General features: G+C 60.6%; 1 protein-coding gene across 10 annotated transcripts in view; it reads right to left on the bottom strand.

Moving 5' to 3' along the window:
* The window catches only part of LOC126052126 (SUN domain-containing protein 5-like), a 48,495-nt gene extending 32,335 nt beyond the window's left edge, over positions 1-16,160 (bottom strand). Inside the window, exons 1-5 of one of the 10 annotated variants that reach the window (XM_049832336.1) lie at positions 4,974-5,340; positions 4,059-4,362; positions 3,708-3,804; positions 3,047-3,140; positions 2,378-2,490 (exon numbers count right to left, since the gene is read on the bottom strand). In XM_049832336.1, coding sequence (XP_049688293.1) covers positions 2,378-2,490; positions 3,047-3,140; positions 3,708-3,804; positions 4,059-4,066 — 312 coding nt within the window. In that variant the 5' untranslated portion in view covers positions 4,067-4,362; positions 4,974-5,340. Of the gene's footprint in view, positions 1-2,377; positions 2,491-3,046; positions 3,141-3,707; positions 3,805-4,058; positions 4,363-4,973; positions 5,341-13,198; positions 13,312-13,867; positions 13,962-14,527; positions 14,625-14,878; positions 14,916-15,793 lie in introns of those variants that run through there. The other 9 variants (XM_049832347.1, XM_049832346.1, XM_049832327.1 and 6 more) reach the window with 9 other exon arrangements.
* Between the last annotated feature and the right edge of the window lie 150 nt (positions 16,161-16,310).

Raw genomic sequence — 16,310 nt, 5'->3', positions numbered from 1 at the left:
CACGCACTCCCGCCCGCCCCCCAATGGACCTTCTTGCACACCCCACTTTGGAGACAGGTCTTCTACGCCGATCTCAATTGCCACATCTTCTTATTTTGTTTTATTCCCCACCCCCCCCCCCCCCCGCCCCCGTTTTTCTTCTTTTTTTTGACGTTTGCCCTGCTTTTTCTTCTCGGGCTGCGGCTGGGGCTTTCTAGTTTGCCATCTTCCCATGAACCTGCACTCGATAAATGCAGGTGTACGCTGGGTTTCCCCAGTTGGTCTTCACGAGAAGTTTGATATCTGAAAAGGCGCTGGGAAGCGGCGCGTCCTGCAAAGAAAAGAGGGAAAAGAAAACGGGGGCGTTAAGAGCCACAATGCAATCAACGTATCTCACCCTGCCAGCCCTGCTCCTGCTCAGGAAGAAGCTCTGGGAAGCGGCTGTGGAAATGCAAGGCTCGCTGCTGGCACCGGGGCTGCTGGGCAGGCTGGGGAGTCGGGGAGGGGGAAGGCACCTGGCTGGCATCCTCTGCATGCCGGCCCGGCTGGGGCTGCGTCTCCCTTCCCTCTGCTGCTTGCTCTGGGCTGACAGAGAGGCCGGGGAGGTGCTCCTATGCGGGGGGCAGCCGGCGTGCAAGGCCACCAAGCTCCCGCTGTCTGCTCTGCCTGCCTTCCTCCTGGCAGGCGTGAGAGCACCGGGAGAGAAGGGGAATGCTACGCTGGGAGGAGAGGACGCTGCCCAGCCTGCCGGCAGGCCACAGGATGGAGCGACGGTGCTGCCCGACGGCTTTCGCCGCCGGGCGTCCGTTTCTCCACGGCACAAAGCCGTTGCTTGGGTGGAGCGGCCGCCTGCGCAGCTGGCTCTGCTGAAGGCAGTGCCTGCAGCCAGGGATCTCTCGGGACTCGTGCTCCCACGGGCCTGGCCCTGCCCTTGCTATCCTTTTGCTGCCACCACCGCGTGCTACTCAGCCCTCCCAACCCCGCCAGGTCTCTCTCGGCGGTGGTCCAGGCCCCTCTGCCCAGGGAGAAAGCATTCACTCTCTTCCTGCCATGGACTTGCAGGCAAACCTCTTTTGCTCTTGTCCCCGTGCCTGGACCCTACCTTCAGAGGGAAGGTCTGAATGGCCTCTTTCGCCACGTTGTACGTGAACGTCCCAAGGAGAGTTTCCTCTTCTCCGTCCGCATCCACTCCCTCAGGGGCAAAGCACAAGGAGAGCAGCTCAGACTCGTCCCGACAAAGAGGGAACGTACGCGCCGGATCAGCCCTGTTATCCGCCCAGCCTCTGCTGGGGCTCTAGCAGTAGTCTAGCACTGGTTAGGGCGCAGCTCAGTCTCTGCCTTGAGTTTTGGTCAAGAACCCCCAGGTGCTTGGCCAGAACAAGTCTTAAGAGGGATGAAACCTCTAGAGCCCTTGAAGTATCCCCCTGGGGCACTGCAGTGCTCAGGAGAGAGCAGGACGCAAACCTCAGCGGATGCACACAAGCAAGCAAGACCCGGTCATGGCTTTCCCCCGGGGCCGGATCCCCACCAGAAGCGCCCAGCAGAGACTTACAAAGACAGCGACGTCTCTGGGCGCGCTGGTGACGGTCCCAGAGGGAGAGACGTCTTTGTAGATGTGCTGCATCGTGACAGCAGTCAGGTGGACTCGTGCTGGCAACCTGATGACCACCTGGCCCTGAGGCCCTTGTAAAGGCCAGCAGTCTCCTGGGGAAAGACCCGGCTGCAACCAGAACGCAAGAGCGATGAAGGGTGAGAGAGCGTTGGGGCTAACACAGCTGCCCGGGTAGCCTGAAGCCTAGGCACCGGTGCATCTGTGGGGTCTATTTCAGCTCGAAAGTGAGGCGCCTGTGAGGAAATGGACAAAGGCAGGAGGCCTTCTTCCCTGCCTGACAAAGGGGGCTCTCAGTATTACGGCGCAGAGGAGACTACCGCTTAGGAAGCCATCCTAGTCAGGGCTGAGCAGAAACACGTCCCTGCCCAGTGGCTCTGCAGGGCACCCCCCACCTCCCGCCTCCCACCCCTGAAAAGGCGCTGTTAGGGATGAGCGTGGGTGGAAATGGGGTCACCGGGGAGAAGCTCTTTCACTCAGCTGGGGCAGAGGACTATGGGCGAGATGCAGCAGTTCAGCTCGGTTCAGCTCCATTCCCCTCCTGAGGGGAACCAGGGGTTTCTTTCTAGCAAGCCCAGCCCTGTGTTCGAGCTTTGGTTTCAGGAACCGGATCAACATGGTGGGCTTGAGCAGTACCACTGGACTGAGGGGAAAGCCCCTGCGGTTGGTCCCCAACTTCACAGGAAAGAAGGAAGGAAGGAAGGAAGGAAGGAAGGAAGGAAGGAAGGAAGGAAGGAAGGAGGGAAGGAGAAGGAAAGAAACCAGCACTGATGATTTCTGCTACGATACCTGCAAGATAGTATCAGGAGGGTTGGCAGGGCGAAAGAACTGTAAAATCCTGCAGCCCCAATTCTCTTTGCAGTTGTAGGTCGCGGAAGTTCTCTGCATGTCGATGGTGGCACCTGTAAGGAAGGGAGAGCAGGTGACTGCAAGAGGCACACACTAGGAAGACTTGGTGCTCAGACACTATTTGTGCCGCCGGCGGCCAGCTCCACGTCTGTCAGTCACCACGCTGGTGGGGGTGCCCAGCTGCGCAGGGGAATGACGGCATCCACGTGCCCGGTGACTTCTTCTCTCACGGCGCCACGAGGAGAAGGTCTGAGGGGCATGGGAGGCAGCAGGTGCCCGTGTGAATGACAGCAGACCAAAGCGGAGGGCTTGCTGCATGGGCAGCAGAGGACGGCCCAGCCATTCCCTTTTCAAATGCAGGGGAGAGGAAGAGAGCCCCTCCATCAGCACAGGAACGCGTGCCAGGGCAGCACCAGAGGCACGCGTGCGGAGGCTGAGGGCGGGACTGGGAGGGAGTCTGAGAGAGCCACTCTGCCACAGCCTTGCTCTTGGACCCCGTGAAGCGTTGAAGCTCCCCCACTTTGGAGAGCAGCGGCTGGAGCACAGGCTCCTCTGGGAGGCGCGACAGGCAAGCGCAGGGCAAGGAGACTGGGCTGCTTGTGTCCATACCAGAGCTTTTCAGGGCCCAGTCAGACATCTCGACATAGACGTTCAAAGCCATCTCGGACGCTGCCTGGTTCACTTCCTGACCTTCCTGGGAACGCTGCCGTAAAGGAACACCGAAAAGGACCGCATCAGCGGGCAGTTCAGCGTGGCTACTAGCGCCCGCGGAAGCAAAGCGTCACCGTCAGAAATCCAAGGCAAGCTTTGTCCACGGAGCTGCAAGACTCTCTGCTGCTGACCTGAGCCGTGAGGCCTGAGGAACAGCATCTGTGGCCGTGGCCCCGAGGTGGGTTGACGAGGGCCCCCACACCCTCGTCCCCACCCTCCACGCTCTCCAGGCCAGCCGGGAGCCGGGCTCAGGCCCTGCAAGCGACGGCTGGCTCCGTGAGCGTGCCTGGGTCTCACCACTGCCTCAGGGGCCCGGCCAGAGCGGCTGGAGGCAATGGTGTGCCAAGGGAAGGCTGTCGGGAGTTTTCCGCTGCCTGAAGCGGCCCGGTTAGACTGGGGCTGGAGAAGGGCCTGTGCAGCGCAGAAGCTCACCCAGCAAAGCCCCTGGGGTAAAGGCTGGGTTGCTGCAGTCAGCAGTCTGACCCCACCAACAACCCCACGGAGTACTTTCTCGGGGGTTCTGCCCAGCCAAGCCTCCTTCCCCAAAACGCAGGCTCACCTTCTTGGCACTGCTGATCTCCGCCCTCAGTTGAGCCACCTCCTCCAGGAGAAGCTGCATCTTCTGGTTTTGCTCCGCCAACAAAGCGCCCAAGTCCCTGCCGGAACAAGAAAGCAGATCTTGTCAGAGAGCGGCCCATCCCCTCTGCGGGGTGTCTGAGCTCAGCAAGGAGGAGAGATGCAGGTGCTTTCCCTGCTTTGCGAGCGCTTCCCTTCTGCCCCAGGTTGAGCAAAAGGCAAAGGCAGGGGGGAAGCACGGGAGCCCTGGCTGTTAGGAAAATGAGTGCCGGTAGGACGAGGTCGGCTGACGCTTCTGCGCAGAGCCAGTTCCAGCTCAGGCAACATCTCTTACCGCTGCATCTTCAGTTCTGCTGCAGACTCACACGTCAGCTCCTGAAAGGGAAGAACGCTCCGTTAGAGCATCCACTACCAGAGCTGCCGGGGCTTCCCAGGAGAGGCTTCCCTAGGAAGACACGGCACAAGCTGCTGCTTCTTTGGGTCACCCTGCATGGAAGCAGAAGAGCCCGTGATTTATCCGGCCACTGTCAGCAACGCTCCCTCGCAGGAGGTGCCTGTCCCGCAAGAGTCACCGACCTCCGTCAGTCCCTTGGCCCACATGGTCCACAGTGGCAGTGAGGTCCTGCAGTAAACGCCAGCTGCAATTCACATCACCAAGAGACAGTTATTTGACCAGGGTTGCCAGCGATCCCTGCAGCCCCCTTGTCTCGTCCCTGTTGCCTTGGGGGTGGGGCAGCAGGTTAGCTGAGGAGGTGGGGAACGCGGGGTGCAGAGAGAGGACGCGTCTCTGACCGGGGGTCATCAGCCCAGGCTTGAGGGGACTGTGCAGGCACGATCTTCAGGTGTGCTCGGTGCCCCAGAGCTATTCCCCATCTCCCCTCACTGCTTCAGCGAGCACCGAGACCAGGCTGCATGGGCTAGGAGAGGTACCCCTCCGTCGGCCCCCCTGCATGGCCCCTCCCTTCTGGGAAGCCCCCGTTCAGGCTTGGAAACCTACGCCCTTCTCTCGCAGACTTGCAGACTAAGCAAGCCATTCGGACCAGCGGCCAGAGCAGCAGCACGGCTGGGAGACTGCCAGTCTTCCTGGTAGTCCGAAAGCCAGTCCCCGTCAAGGACGTACTCACGAAGCACTTGGACCACGGGAGTTTCCGCCCATACTGGCCCAAAAGGAAATCTGGCCAGCTGAAAGCTGGCATCCAGCACAGCCAGGCTGTCGCTCTCGGGTGTTTGTTTGCCCATGGGAACTCACCAAGAACCACTGGGAGCAACAAGATGACAACTTTCAAGAACCTCTTCTGTAGGGCCATCTTTCGCCTGGAAAAGAGGGAGTCCTGTGGCTGTCAATGATCCAAGTCTCGGGCGAGCCCCTCCACAAGTAGATGCCCCTTTTCAGGCCAAAAAGCCACCGTTCTGGAAGCCTGCTGCTGACAGAGAGCTGACAGAGCAGCGCCCAGGAGGAACACGATTTCTACCCACACCGTTCCACACTGCCGGCGGATCTTCCCCAAAGGAAGGGCTCCAGGAGCACCTTCCGAAAGGGAGTGCAAATGATGCCGGGAAGTAACGAGGTCGAGCAAACGAAGGCTTGCTTTTCAGCTCCTCGGCAGTCTTTCTGGTGTGGACCCTGCTCTCTCTTTGGCTGAGAAAGCAGGCCTGTTCTCACTTGCGGTCACACCGATCTCTCCTAGGGCTGTTTTTCCGCACAGCGGGGAAGCACAGGAGCCTTGTCTGGCTTTCCTCCCAGAGCCCTCCCCGACCCGCACGGTCTCTTGCTGGAGCTGGGGAAAACCCTTCCCTGCAGAGGCTTGGCTCTGCACCCGAGCGTCCGGCTACGTGGCAGTTTGTCCTACCGCAGCCAAAGTTTGGGGCTCCAGCAAATGCGTGGGAGTGAGACTGCCGAGGGGCTTTGCTCTTGGCCACAGCACGAGCAGCGCCCGAGCGGGAGCCCCGGCTGCTGGCTGGGCAACAACACCCTCTGCCCTCCCCTTGGCTTGCACTGACCCTCAGACATCCCCTTTCTCCCCCCGTCCACAGCAGAAACATGTAGTACGTACACGGCGAAGACACCTGTGCTCAGCATCTGTCTCCACAGGGAGACAAGGGCACCTGCCAGCTGGCAAGCAAGGCTGAAGGCCGTCCCTGGGCAAAGAAACCAGAGAACAGTTAGGCCTGTCTCTCGAGGTCTCTTTCCTAGGATGCCCAGCCACACGTGTTGCAGCTCCCTGTGGGGAGGTGGGCACCGAGTCCTACCCACTCCCTCCCTGGGGCAAAGAGCAGCAGGGCAGCCCGCACTTCTCCTGCCACTTGTGACCTCTGGCCAGAGCTCTGGCACACTGCAGCTCTCCGAGTTCACCCCAGAGGACGTCGCGGCAAGCAGCAGTGCTGAGCTTACTTGCAACTTCTGTGGCCTTGTTGCGCCACTTGGCAAGCCCTTGAACGGCTGAGCCGGCAGCTGGCATCGAAGGCAGGCTCAGCACCTCCATCTCTAAGCAGAGGTTACTGTGGGAGGAAAAAGACAAATGCCGGTTGCCCACCGTCGCCACGCCACGGGAGCCGAGGTGGGCTCAGGAGTAGCCTGAGCGGAGGCCCTTGCCAGAGGACGGGCCGTCCCGGCAGCAGCGAGAGAGGGCAGCCCAGCTGGGCTGCTTCTAGGGGTCCCCTCCCTCTCCTTTGCCCATCCTTTGCTTTACAGGCCTGCAGCGGGAGAAGAGGAAGCAAGCTGGCAGCGGCAGTCCCCCGCCTCGGGAAGCCGACCCGGCAGCACAGCCCGATTCCCACCCCGTCCCTCCCTGCTCCCTGGGCCCTGGCACTAACCCGCCCCTTGGCAGGCACCTCTCAGTGGCCGTTCGGGGAGGGGGCACAGGCTGCTGTCCCCCACCACGGCCCCCCACTTCTTCCCTGGCCACTGCCGGTCTCCCAGCCCCTCTCCTCTCTGCACAGCTGCCCCCCTCAGCCAGGCAGCACTGTGCCTCAGCGTCCCGAGGGGGCCAGTCTCAGGTCCCAGGGGCTTGGCCCCCCCCGTGCAGCAAAATCTCCCTGTGCTGCTAGCAGGGCTGGGCTCCGACCCCTGCAGCACGAGGCTACCGCCTCCCCAAAAGCCCCTGCTGCACCCTGGCTTTTGGCCGGGAGAGCGAGCCGGGCTTTCAGCCGAGACCCATCCCTACAGAAGGGGGTCTTTGCAAGCCACGGGGCTCTTCAGAAAACCTCTGTCGGCTTCCCCATGCTTCCCCACTGACCGTGCTAGGCCACGTCCGTGCTACCACCCTAACCTGAAGCCCCGGGCAGGAGCAGCCCACTTCGTACCTACTCGTCTGGCAGCGGCTCGGCCCCGCTGCCTCTCCTGCCGGCTGCTGGTCAGCCTCGTTCCCCAAGGAGCCTTTGGAGGCCCCTTGGCGTCTTCTCTGGGGGGCCTTTCTCCTCGCCATCCCTGGGCAAAGGCAGGCTCCCCGCTCAGCTCTTCCTCCTCAGCCCCAGCAGTGCGGCCTGTCCGGGCAAAACCAGCTGCGGTGGCAGCTGCCCCCCAGCAGGAGCGCACCTGCCCAGGGCAACAGCCACACGGCAACTGTGGGAAACTTCCTCGCCCACCAGAGGGCTGTGTGGGCGGCCAGCTCTGACCTCACAGTGGCAATGGCTCTGACGTCACAATGGGGCTCCCCAGGGCTGAGCAGGGCAGGGAGACCCCGTGGTCTCCCCTGGGGCAAGACGGCTGCGGCCCTCCCGGGCAGTGGGAGCCCATGCCTGTGGGCCCCCCCGAACCCTGCCACGCTCCCCTGCCGGGCAGCTGCCTGGCCTGGCCTGGCCTGCCGGGGAGGGTTCCAGCTCTCCCGGGCATCCCCGGGTAACCAGAGAGGGCGCTGGAAAGGGGGCTTTGCTCTCGCCCCATGCTTCCGGCGGCGTTTCTCCCCTTGCAACCGTTTCGTACGCCAAGGAGAAAAACCCGGGAGCCCAGATGCGCTGTCAGGGGCCCAGCGACACGTCTTGGTTAACAAGGACCGTTTTGTTTCTCGCCCTTGCTGATTCTGGCTTGACTTCCCTCGTTTGAAATAGGAGTGGGCTCCTTCCTCGTCTCACAAGGGCCCAGGAGGGTCCCCTGCACAGGGACCACTGGGCAGCACGGCCTGTACCAGGGTCCCAGCATGGCAGCACGGCGACACAGGGCGCATGGAGCACAGCCCCGCCATGTCCCCCCTCACTGGCCGGTGGGAGTCCCACGCCGGTGCAGGCCCAAGCTGCGCTGGGGCGGTGCGGGGCTGCAGCTTACCCAGCCATGCCACCCGCTTTTGCAGGGGGGCACGAGGTGCCCGTTTCCCCATGGGCAGCCCAGGCTTGCCCGGACCCCTGGGCCGCCCCCGTGCAGTGGGCCGTCCAGGCAGCGGAGCTGCCAGTGCCATTGATGGCAGGAGGGCCCTGGCAGCAAAGGGCGCCTGGGGGCCTTGCGGCAGGCTGGGTGGCTCTCGCACTCCAGCAGTTGGGCGGTATTTGGGTGTGATCCTCTGGGTAGGAACGGGCTTCCCTTGTCCAGCTCTGGAAGGGGGTTCCTGTGGGATCGGGCAGCGATGGCAGCATCCTGCCTGGGGCTGGGCCCCTCAGGCTCCACATTGACACGGGGGGACCCCGCCTCCCACAGTGGCCTGTGGGCAACTGCCGAGGGCCACCGTGCCCCCTTCTCCTCAACAAGATGCACAACAGCTCCTCTGGGCTGACCTAGAGACCCCAGTGGCTTCCCTGGGATGACCCAGAAACCCTACTAACCTCACGGGAGAAGCACAACTGTTACCGAAAAAGCCGGTCGAAGAAACTCTCTGAGGCTCAGTTTTGGAGTCTTAGAAAGCAGGCATTCTTTATTGCAGCGCTGGATGCTCGGGGCATAGTTCCTCCTAGCGTGCATACCGTTACCTACAGCAAGCAAAGCTTATATTGTTCTAATATATACATACCCATTACATTTCCCCAAACTGCTGCACATATTCATGTTATTTCCCAGAAATTATTTACCCAGTGTCCGCCCTTCGGGGCATGCGCTATTAAATGGGTCGGTGGTCTTTGAAACCCTCTGGTGGTCATTTTCTTGGTGTCTGCTAATTGAACTCTCTTCTTAAGGCATGCGCAGTGCGGGCCATCTCAGGGGTGGTTCATCTCTTCTTCCTAGTTAGCTGGCCCTGGCAGGTTTTAATCGCAGAGCTCAGCAGAACTTAAGGCTTCTCATCTCTTTGTGCATACTGTTAACAAACCTCAAGGTTTTCTTACATCCCAAAAGGTTCAAAGTCGCTCAAGCAAGCACAAATTAAGCCCTACAAAATACAATGGAGTCTTTCAGCTCCAGCCTTCATTCAAGGCATCACAATAGCACCCTGGGACGCCCACCCACCAGCCCCACCTCTCAGGAACCCCTTGGGATCCTCCGACCACACCCAGGGAATGCTCCCGCTACCCTGATGCCCTCCCAGTACTACGTGCTGTTAGACAGCCGCCAGGAACACAGGCTGCTAACCCTCCCCATCCCTGCCATCCTTTGGACGAGCTTTCCAAGTGGACAGCGAGACTGGCTGCCCGGGATGTCCGTAATGGAGAAGGCGCCACACCCCCGAACACGATGTCCTCAATAGCAACAGCGGGAGGGAAAACCAAAGAAGTGTTGCACGATGCAGCGCCTGGGGGACCAAAGAGCCTAACCCTAGTGCTAGATGGTGGAGCCCACGACGGGAACACCTCAAGGGCTGCAGAACTGGACAGCCTGTCTGGGGAACCCCAGAGACGGTGGTCCGTCAAAAGGAGCGACAGGTCAGGGTCATCCAAATGCCACGGGGAGGTCAGAATAACACGGGGCAAAACGCTCGAAAATTCCCCGTCGACACTTACCAGTGTGACACAAAAAGACCCCCGACAGAGAGCGGCGAGATCTAGAACGGGGACGTTCAGGGGCTGAGGAATGGGCTTTCCCGACAGGCCAGTCAGACAGGCTCCCCACACCCGTTTCACAGAAACGATGGGTTCACCGACAAGCCAACAGCCCGGATGCCGGGAAGGTGCTAGGCCAAACTGTTCCGTCTGCTCCTCTGGCCCCGCTGTCGGGAAAGTGAGGGAGGAGCTCCCAACCCGCAGCCCGGGGAGCCCCCAAGAGCTGTCCCAATGTTATCTAAGCAAGTAGAGGGTTAAAAATTGATGAAGAGTTTAGTGAAGCTAGATGTGGCTCGCACACACTAGGAAAAACGAATGGGTACACAACATCTAGGATCAGGGTGACCGTCCCTGAGGTTGTCAGAAGCCATGAGTTAAGAGAACTTCTAATCAGGAGTTGGCTATCCTTGAAGAAGGAACATCCTGGAAAATATGTCAACTCTACCCATTCTAATTATCAGGTTTATACTTCGTTTTGGATAGTCAGCTAAACTGCGTCCTTAAGCAAACTACCCTCACTGTAATGCTGAAAATGACACCCACTGGGCAGGAGACCCCGGCCCAGGCAGAGACCCTTACTCACAGAGCACGCGTAGTAAGAGTAAAGGTTGTGTAACCATATGCAACTTACTAACCGATGGGCGTTAGAGGGAACTCTGAGGAAACCTACCAGCTGATAAGGAAGTACATAAAAGGAACTCTGGAGAATCCCCAGGCGTGCCAGCTTTGCGGAGTTACCACCTAGCACCCAAACTTGCACAGCTTTGTGATCAACAATACCTCGTCTCTGTGCGTGAGACTGGCTCATCGCACACCGCGGACCAACACCCCCTTTGGGGACGACACCGACGCTCGAGGCTCGCGCTTCGGCCCGCAACCCGCGCCTGCAGGCTGCCCGGTTGCAACGGCAGCGGGGCCGCAGCGGCGCGGGGCGGGGCCAGAGAAGGGCTCTGCAGTGGCTGGCGGGGGGCCCTGCCTGTCACCACCTGGCGGGCGCCATTGGCCGAGAAGCCCGGAAGAGGGTGGGCGGGCTCCTGCAGAGCCGGCTCTGGGGGCGGGTGCCAGTCTCCCTGCTCGTAACGGAAGCGCCGGGTCCTTCTGCCCGCCCGAGGCTGGTGCTCCTTGCGGAGCCTCCTCGCAAGGTTAAATCGTAGGAATGCTTAACGTCGGCCTCTGGTTTAGGAAGCAGTCAAGTTCTGACCTTTTCCACGCACTCCCGCCCGCCCCCCAATGGACCTTCTTGCACACCCCACTTTGGAGACAGGTCTTCTACGCCGATCTCAATTGCCACATCTTCTTATTTTGTTTTATTCCCCACCCCCCCCCCCCCCCGCCCCCGTTTTTCTTCTTTTTTTTGACGTTTGCCCTGCTTTTTCTTCTCGGGCTGCGGCTGGGGCTTTCTAGTTTGCCATCTTCCCATGAACCTGCACTCGATAAATGCAGGTGTACGCTGGGTTTCCCCAGTTGGTCTTCACGAGAAGTTTGATATCTGAAAAGGCGCTGGGAAGCGGCGCGTCCTGCAAAGAAAAGAGGGAAAAGAAAACGGGGGCGTTAAGAGCCACAATGCAATCAACGTATCTCACCCTGCCAGCCCTGCTCCTGCTCAGGAAGAAGCTCTGGGAAGCGGCTGTGGAAATGCAAGGCTCGCTGCTGGCACCGGGGCTGCTGGGCAGGCTGGGGAGTCGGGGAGGGGGAAGGCACCTGGCTGGCATCCTCTGCATGCCGGCCCGGCTGGGGCTGCGTCTCCCTTCCCTCTGCTGCTTGCTCTGGGCTGACAGAGAGGCCGGGGAGGTGCTCCTATGCGGGGGGCAGCCGGCGTGCAAGGCCACCAAGCTCCCGCTGTCTGCTCTGCCTGCCTTCCTCCTGGCAGGCGTGAGAGCACCGGGAGAGAAGGGGAATGCTACGCTGGGAGGAGAGGACGCTGCCCAGCCTGCCGGCAGGCCACAGGATGGAGCGACGGTGCTGCCCGACGGCTTTCGCCGCCGGGCGTCCGTTTCTCCACGGCACAAAGCCGTTGCTTGGGTGGAGCGGCCGCCTGCGCAGCTGGCTCTGCTGAAGGCAGTGCCTGCAGCCAGGGATCTCTCGGGACTCGTGCTCCCACGGGCCTGGCCCTGCCCTTGCTATCCTTTTGCTGCCACCACCGCGTGCTACTCAGCCCTCCCAACCCCGCCAGGTCTCTCTCGGCGGTGGTCCAGGCCCCTCTGCCCAGGGAGAAAGCATTCACTCTCTTCCTGCCATGGACTTGCAGGCAAACCTCTTTTGCTCTTGTCCCCGTGCCTGGACCCTACCTTCAGAGGGAAGGTCTGAATGGCCTCTTTCGCCACGTTGTACGTGAACGTCCCAAGGAGAGTTTCCTCTTCTCCGTCCGCATCCACTCCCTCAGGGGCAAAGCACAAGGAGAGCAGCTCAGACTCGTCCCGACAAAGAGGGAACGTACGCGCCGGATCAGCCCTGTTATCCGCCCAGCCTCTGCTGGGGCTCTAGCAGTAGTCTAGCACTGGTTAGGGCGCAGCTCAGTCTCTGCCTTGAGTTTTGGTCAAGAACCCCCAGGTGCTTGGCCAGAACAAGTCTTAAGAGGGATGAAACCTCTAGAGCCCTTGAAGTATCCCCCTGGGGCACTGCAGTGCTCAGGAGAGAGCAGGACGCAAACCTCAGCGGATGCACACAAGCAAGCAAGACCCGGTCATGGCTTTCCCCCGGGGCCGGATCCCCACCAGAAGCGCCCAGCAGAGACTTACAAAGACAGCGACGTCTCTGGGCGCGCTGGTGACGGTCCCAGAGGGAGAGACGTCTTTGTAGATGTGCTGCATCGTGACAGCAGTCAGGTGGACTCGTGCTGGCAACCTGATGACCACCTGGCCCTGAGGCCCTTGTAAAGGCCAGCAGTCTCCTGGGGAAAGACCCGGCTGCAACCAGAACGCAAGAGCGATGAAGGGTGAGAGAGCGTTGGGGCTAACACAGCTGCCCGGGTAGCCTGAAGCCTAGGCACCGGTGCATCTGTGGGGTCTATTTCAGCTCGAAAGTGAGGCGCCTGTGAGGAAATGGACAAAGGCAGGAGGCCTTCTTCCCTGCCTGACAAAGGGGGCTCTCAGTATTACGGCGCAGAGGAGACTACCGCTTAGGAAGCCATCCTAGTCAGGGCTGAGCAGAAACACGTCCCTGCCCAGTGGCTCTGCAGGGCACCCCCCACCTCCCGCCTCCCACCCCTGAAAAGGCGCTGTTAGGGATGAGCGTGGGTGGAAATGGGGTCACCGGGGAGAAGCTCTTTCACTCAGCTGGGGCAGAGGACTATGGGCGAGATGCAGCAGTTCAGCTCGGTTCAGCTCCATTCCCCTCCTGAGGGGAACCAGGGGTTTCTTTCTAGCAAGCCCAGCCCTGTGTTCGAGCTTTGGTTTCAGGAACCGGATCAACATGGTGGGCTTGAGCAGTACCACTGGACTGAGGGGAAAGCCCCTGCGGTTGGTCCCCAACTTCACAGGAAAGAAGGAAGGAAGGAAGGAAGGAAGGAAGGAAGGAAGGAAGGAAGGAGGGAAGGAGAAGGAAAGAAACCAGCACTGATGATTTCTGCTACGATACCTGCAAGATAGTATCAGGAGGGTTGGCAGGGCGAAAGAACTGTAAAATCCTGCAGCCCCAATTCTCTTTGCAGTTGTAGGTCGCGGAAGTTCTCTGCATGTCGATGGTGGCACCTGTAAGGAAGGGAGAGCAGGTGACTGCAAGAGGCACACACTAGGAAGACTTGGTGCTCAGACACTATTTGTGCCGCCGGCGGCCAGCTCCACGTCTGTCAGTCACCACGCTGGTGGGGGTGCCCAGCTGCGCAGGGGAATGACGGCATCCACGTGCCCGGTGACTTCTTCTCTCACGGCGCCACGAGGAGAAGGTCTGAGGGGCATGGGAGGCAGCAGGTGCCCGTGTGAATGACAGCAGACCAAAGCGGAGGGCTTGCTGCATGGGCAGCAGAGGACGGCCCAGCCATTCCCTTTTCAAATGCAGGGGAGAGGAAGAGAGCCCCTCCATCAGCACAGGAACGCGTGCCAGGGCAGCACCAGAGGCACGCGTGTGGAGGCTGAGGGCGGGACTGGGAGGGAGTCTGAGAGAGCCACTCTGCCACAGCCTTGCTCTTGGACCCCGTGAAGCGTTGAAGCTCCCCCACTTTGGAGAGCAGCGGCTGGAGCACAGGCTCCTCTGGGGAGCGCGACAGGCAAGCGCAGGGCAAGGAGACTGGGCTGCTTGTGTCCATACCAGAGCTTTTCAGGGCCCAGTCAGACATCTCGACATAGACGTTCAAAGCCATCTCGGACGCTGCCTGGTTCACTTCCTGACCTTCCTGGGAACGCTGCCGTAAAGGAACACCGAAAAGGACCGCATCAGCGGGCAGTTCAGCGTGGCTACTAGCGCCCGCGGAAGCAAAGCGTCACCGTCAGAAATCCAAGGCAAGCTTTGTCCACGGAGCTGCAAGACTCTCTGCTGCTGACCTGAGCCGTGAGGCCTGAGGAACAGCATCTGTGGCCATGGCCCCGAGGTGGGTTGACGAGGGCCCCCACACCCTCGTCCCCACCCTCCACGCTCTCCAGGCCAGCCGGGAGCCGGGCTCAGGCCCTGCAAGCGACGGCTGGCTCCGTGAGCGTGCCTGGGTCTCACCACTGCCTCAGGGGCCCGGCCAGAGCGGCTGGAGGCAATGGTGTGCCAAGGGAAGGCTGTCGGGAGTTTTCCGCTGCCTGAAGCGGCCCGGTTAGACTGGGGCTGGAGAAGGGCCTGTGCAGCGCAGAAGCTCACCCAGCAAAGCCCCTGGGGTAAAGGCTGGGTTCTGCAGTCAGCAGTCTGACCCCACCAACAACCCCACGGAGTACTTTCTCGGGGGTTCTGCCCAGCCAAGCCTCCTTCCCCAAAACGCAGGCTCACCTTCTTGGCACTGCTGATCTCCGCCCTCAGTTGAGCCACCTCCTCCAGGAGAAGCTGCATCTTCTGGTTTTGCTCCGCCAACAAAGCGCCCAAGTCCCTGCCGGAACAAGAAAGCAGATCTTGTCAGAGAGCGGCCCATCCCCTCTGCGGGGTGTCTGAGCTCAGCAAGGAGGAGAGATGCAGGTGCTTTCCCTGCTTTGCGAGCGCTTCCCTTCTGCCCCAGGTTGAGCAAAAGGCAAAGGCAGGGGGGAAGCACGGGAGCCCTGGCTGTTAGGAAAATGAGTGCCGGTAGGACGAGGTCGGCTGACGCTTCTGCGCAGAGCCAGTTCCAGCTCAGGCAACATCTCTTACCGCTGCATCTTCAGTTCTGCTGCAGACTCACACGTCAGCTCCTGAAAGGGAAGAACGCTCCGTTAGAGCATCCACTACCAGAGCTGCCGGGGCTTCCCAGGAGAGGCTTCCCTAGGAAGACACGGCACAAGCTGCTGCTTCTTTGGGTCACCCTGCATGGAAGCAGAAGAGCCCGTGATTTATCCGGCCACTGTCAGCAACGCTCCCTCGCAGGAGGTGCCTGTCCCGCAAGAGTCACCGACCTCCGTCAGTCCCTTGGCCCACATGGTCCACAGTGGCAGTGAGGTCCTGCAGTAAACGCCAGCTGCAATTCACATCACCAAGAGACAGTTATTTGACCAGGGTTGCCAGCGATCCCTGCAGCCCCCTTGTCTCGTCCCTGTTGCCTTGGGGGTGGGGCAGCAGGTTAGCTGAGGAGGTGGGGAACGCGGGGTGCAGAGAGAGGACGCGTCTCTGACCGGGGGTCATCAGCCCAGGCTTGAGGGGACTGTGCAGGCACGATCTTCAGGTGTGCTCGGTGCCCCAGAGCTATTCCCCATCTCCCCTCACTGCTTCAGCGAGCACCGAGACCAGGCTGCATGGGCTAGGAGAGGTACCCCTCCGTCGGCCCCCCTGCATGGCCCCTCCCTTCTGGGAAGCCCCCGTTCAGGCTTGGAAACCTACGCCCTTCTCTCGCAGACTTGCAGACTAAGCAAGCCATTCGGACCAGTGGCCAGAGCAGCAGCATGGCTGGGAGACTGCCAGTCTTCCTGGTAGTCCGAAAGCCAGTCCCCGTCAAGGACGTACTCACGAAGCACTTGGACCACGGGAGTTTCCGCCCATACTGGCCCAAAAGGAAATCTGGCCAGCTGAAAGCTGGCATCCAGCACAGCCAGGCTGTCGCTCTCGGGTGTTTGTTTGCCCATGGGAACTCACCAAGAACCACTGGGAGCAACAAGATGACAACTTTCAAGAACCTCTTCTGTAGGGCCATCTTTCGCCTGGAAAAGAGGGAGTCCTGTGGCTGTCAATGATCCAAGTCTCGGGCGAGCCCCTCCACAAGTAGATGCCCCTTTTCAGGCCAAAAAGCCACCGTTCTGGAAGCCTGCTGCTGACAGAGAGCTGACAGAGCAGCGCCCAGGAGGAACACGATTTCTACCCACACCGTTCCACACTGCCGGCGGATCTTCCCCAAAGGAAGGGCTCCAGGAGCACCTTCCGAAAGGGAGTGCAAATGATGCCGGGAAGTAACGAGGTCGAGCAAACGAAGGCTTGCTTTTCAGCTCCTCGGCAGTCTTTCTGGTGTGGACCCTGCTCTCTCTTTGGCTGAGAAAGCAGGCCTGTTCTCACTTGCGGTCACACCGATCTCTCCTAGGGCTGTTTTTCCGCACAGCGGGGAAGCACAGGAGCCTTGTCTGGCTTTCCTCCCAGAGCCCTCCCCGACCCGCACGGT

The sequence above is a fragment of the Accipiter gentilis genome, chromosome 29 (assembly GCF_929443795.1).
Source record: "Accipiter gentilis chromosome 29, bAccGen1.1, whole genome shotgun sequence".
Taxonomy (NCBI): domain Eukaryota; kingdom Metazoa; phylum Chordata; class Aves; order Accipitriformes; family Accipitridae; genus Astur; species Astur gentilis.
Note: the sequence above shows the minus strand (reverse complement) of the source record. Positions and strands in the feature narration are given on the sequence as shown.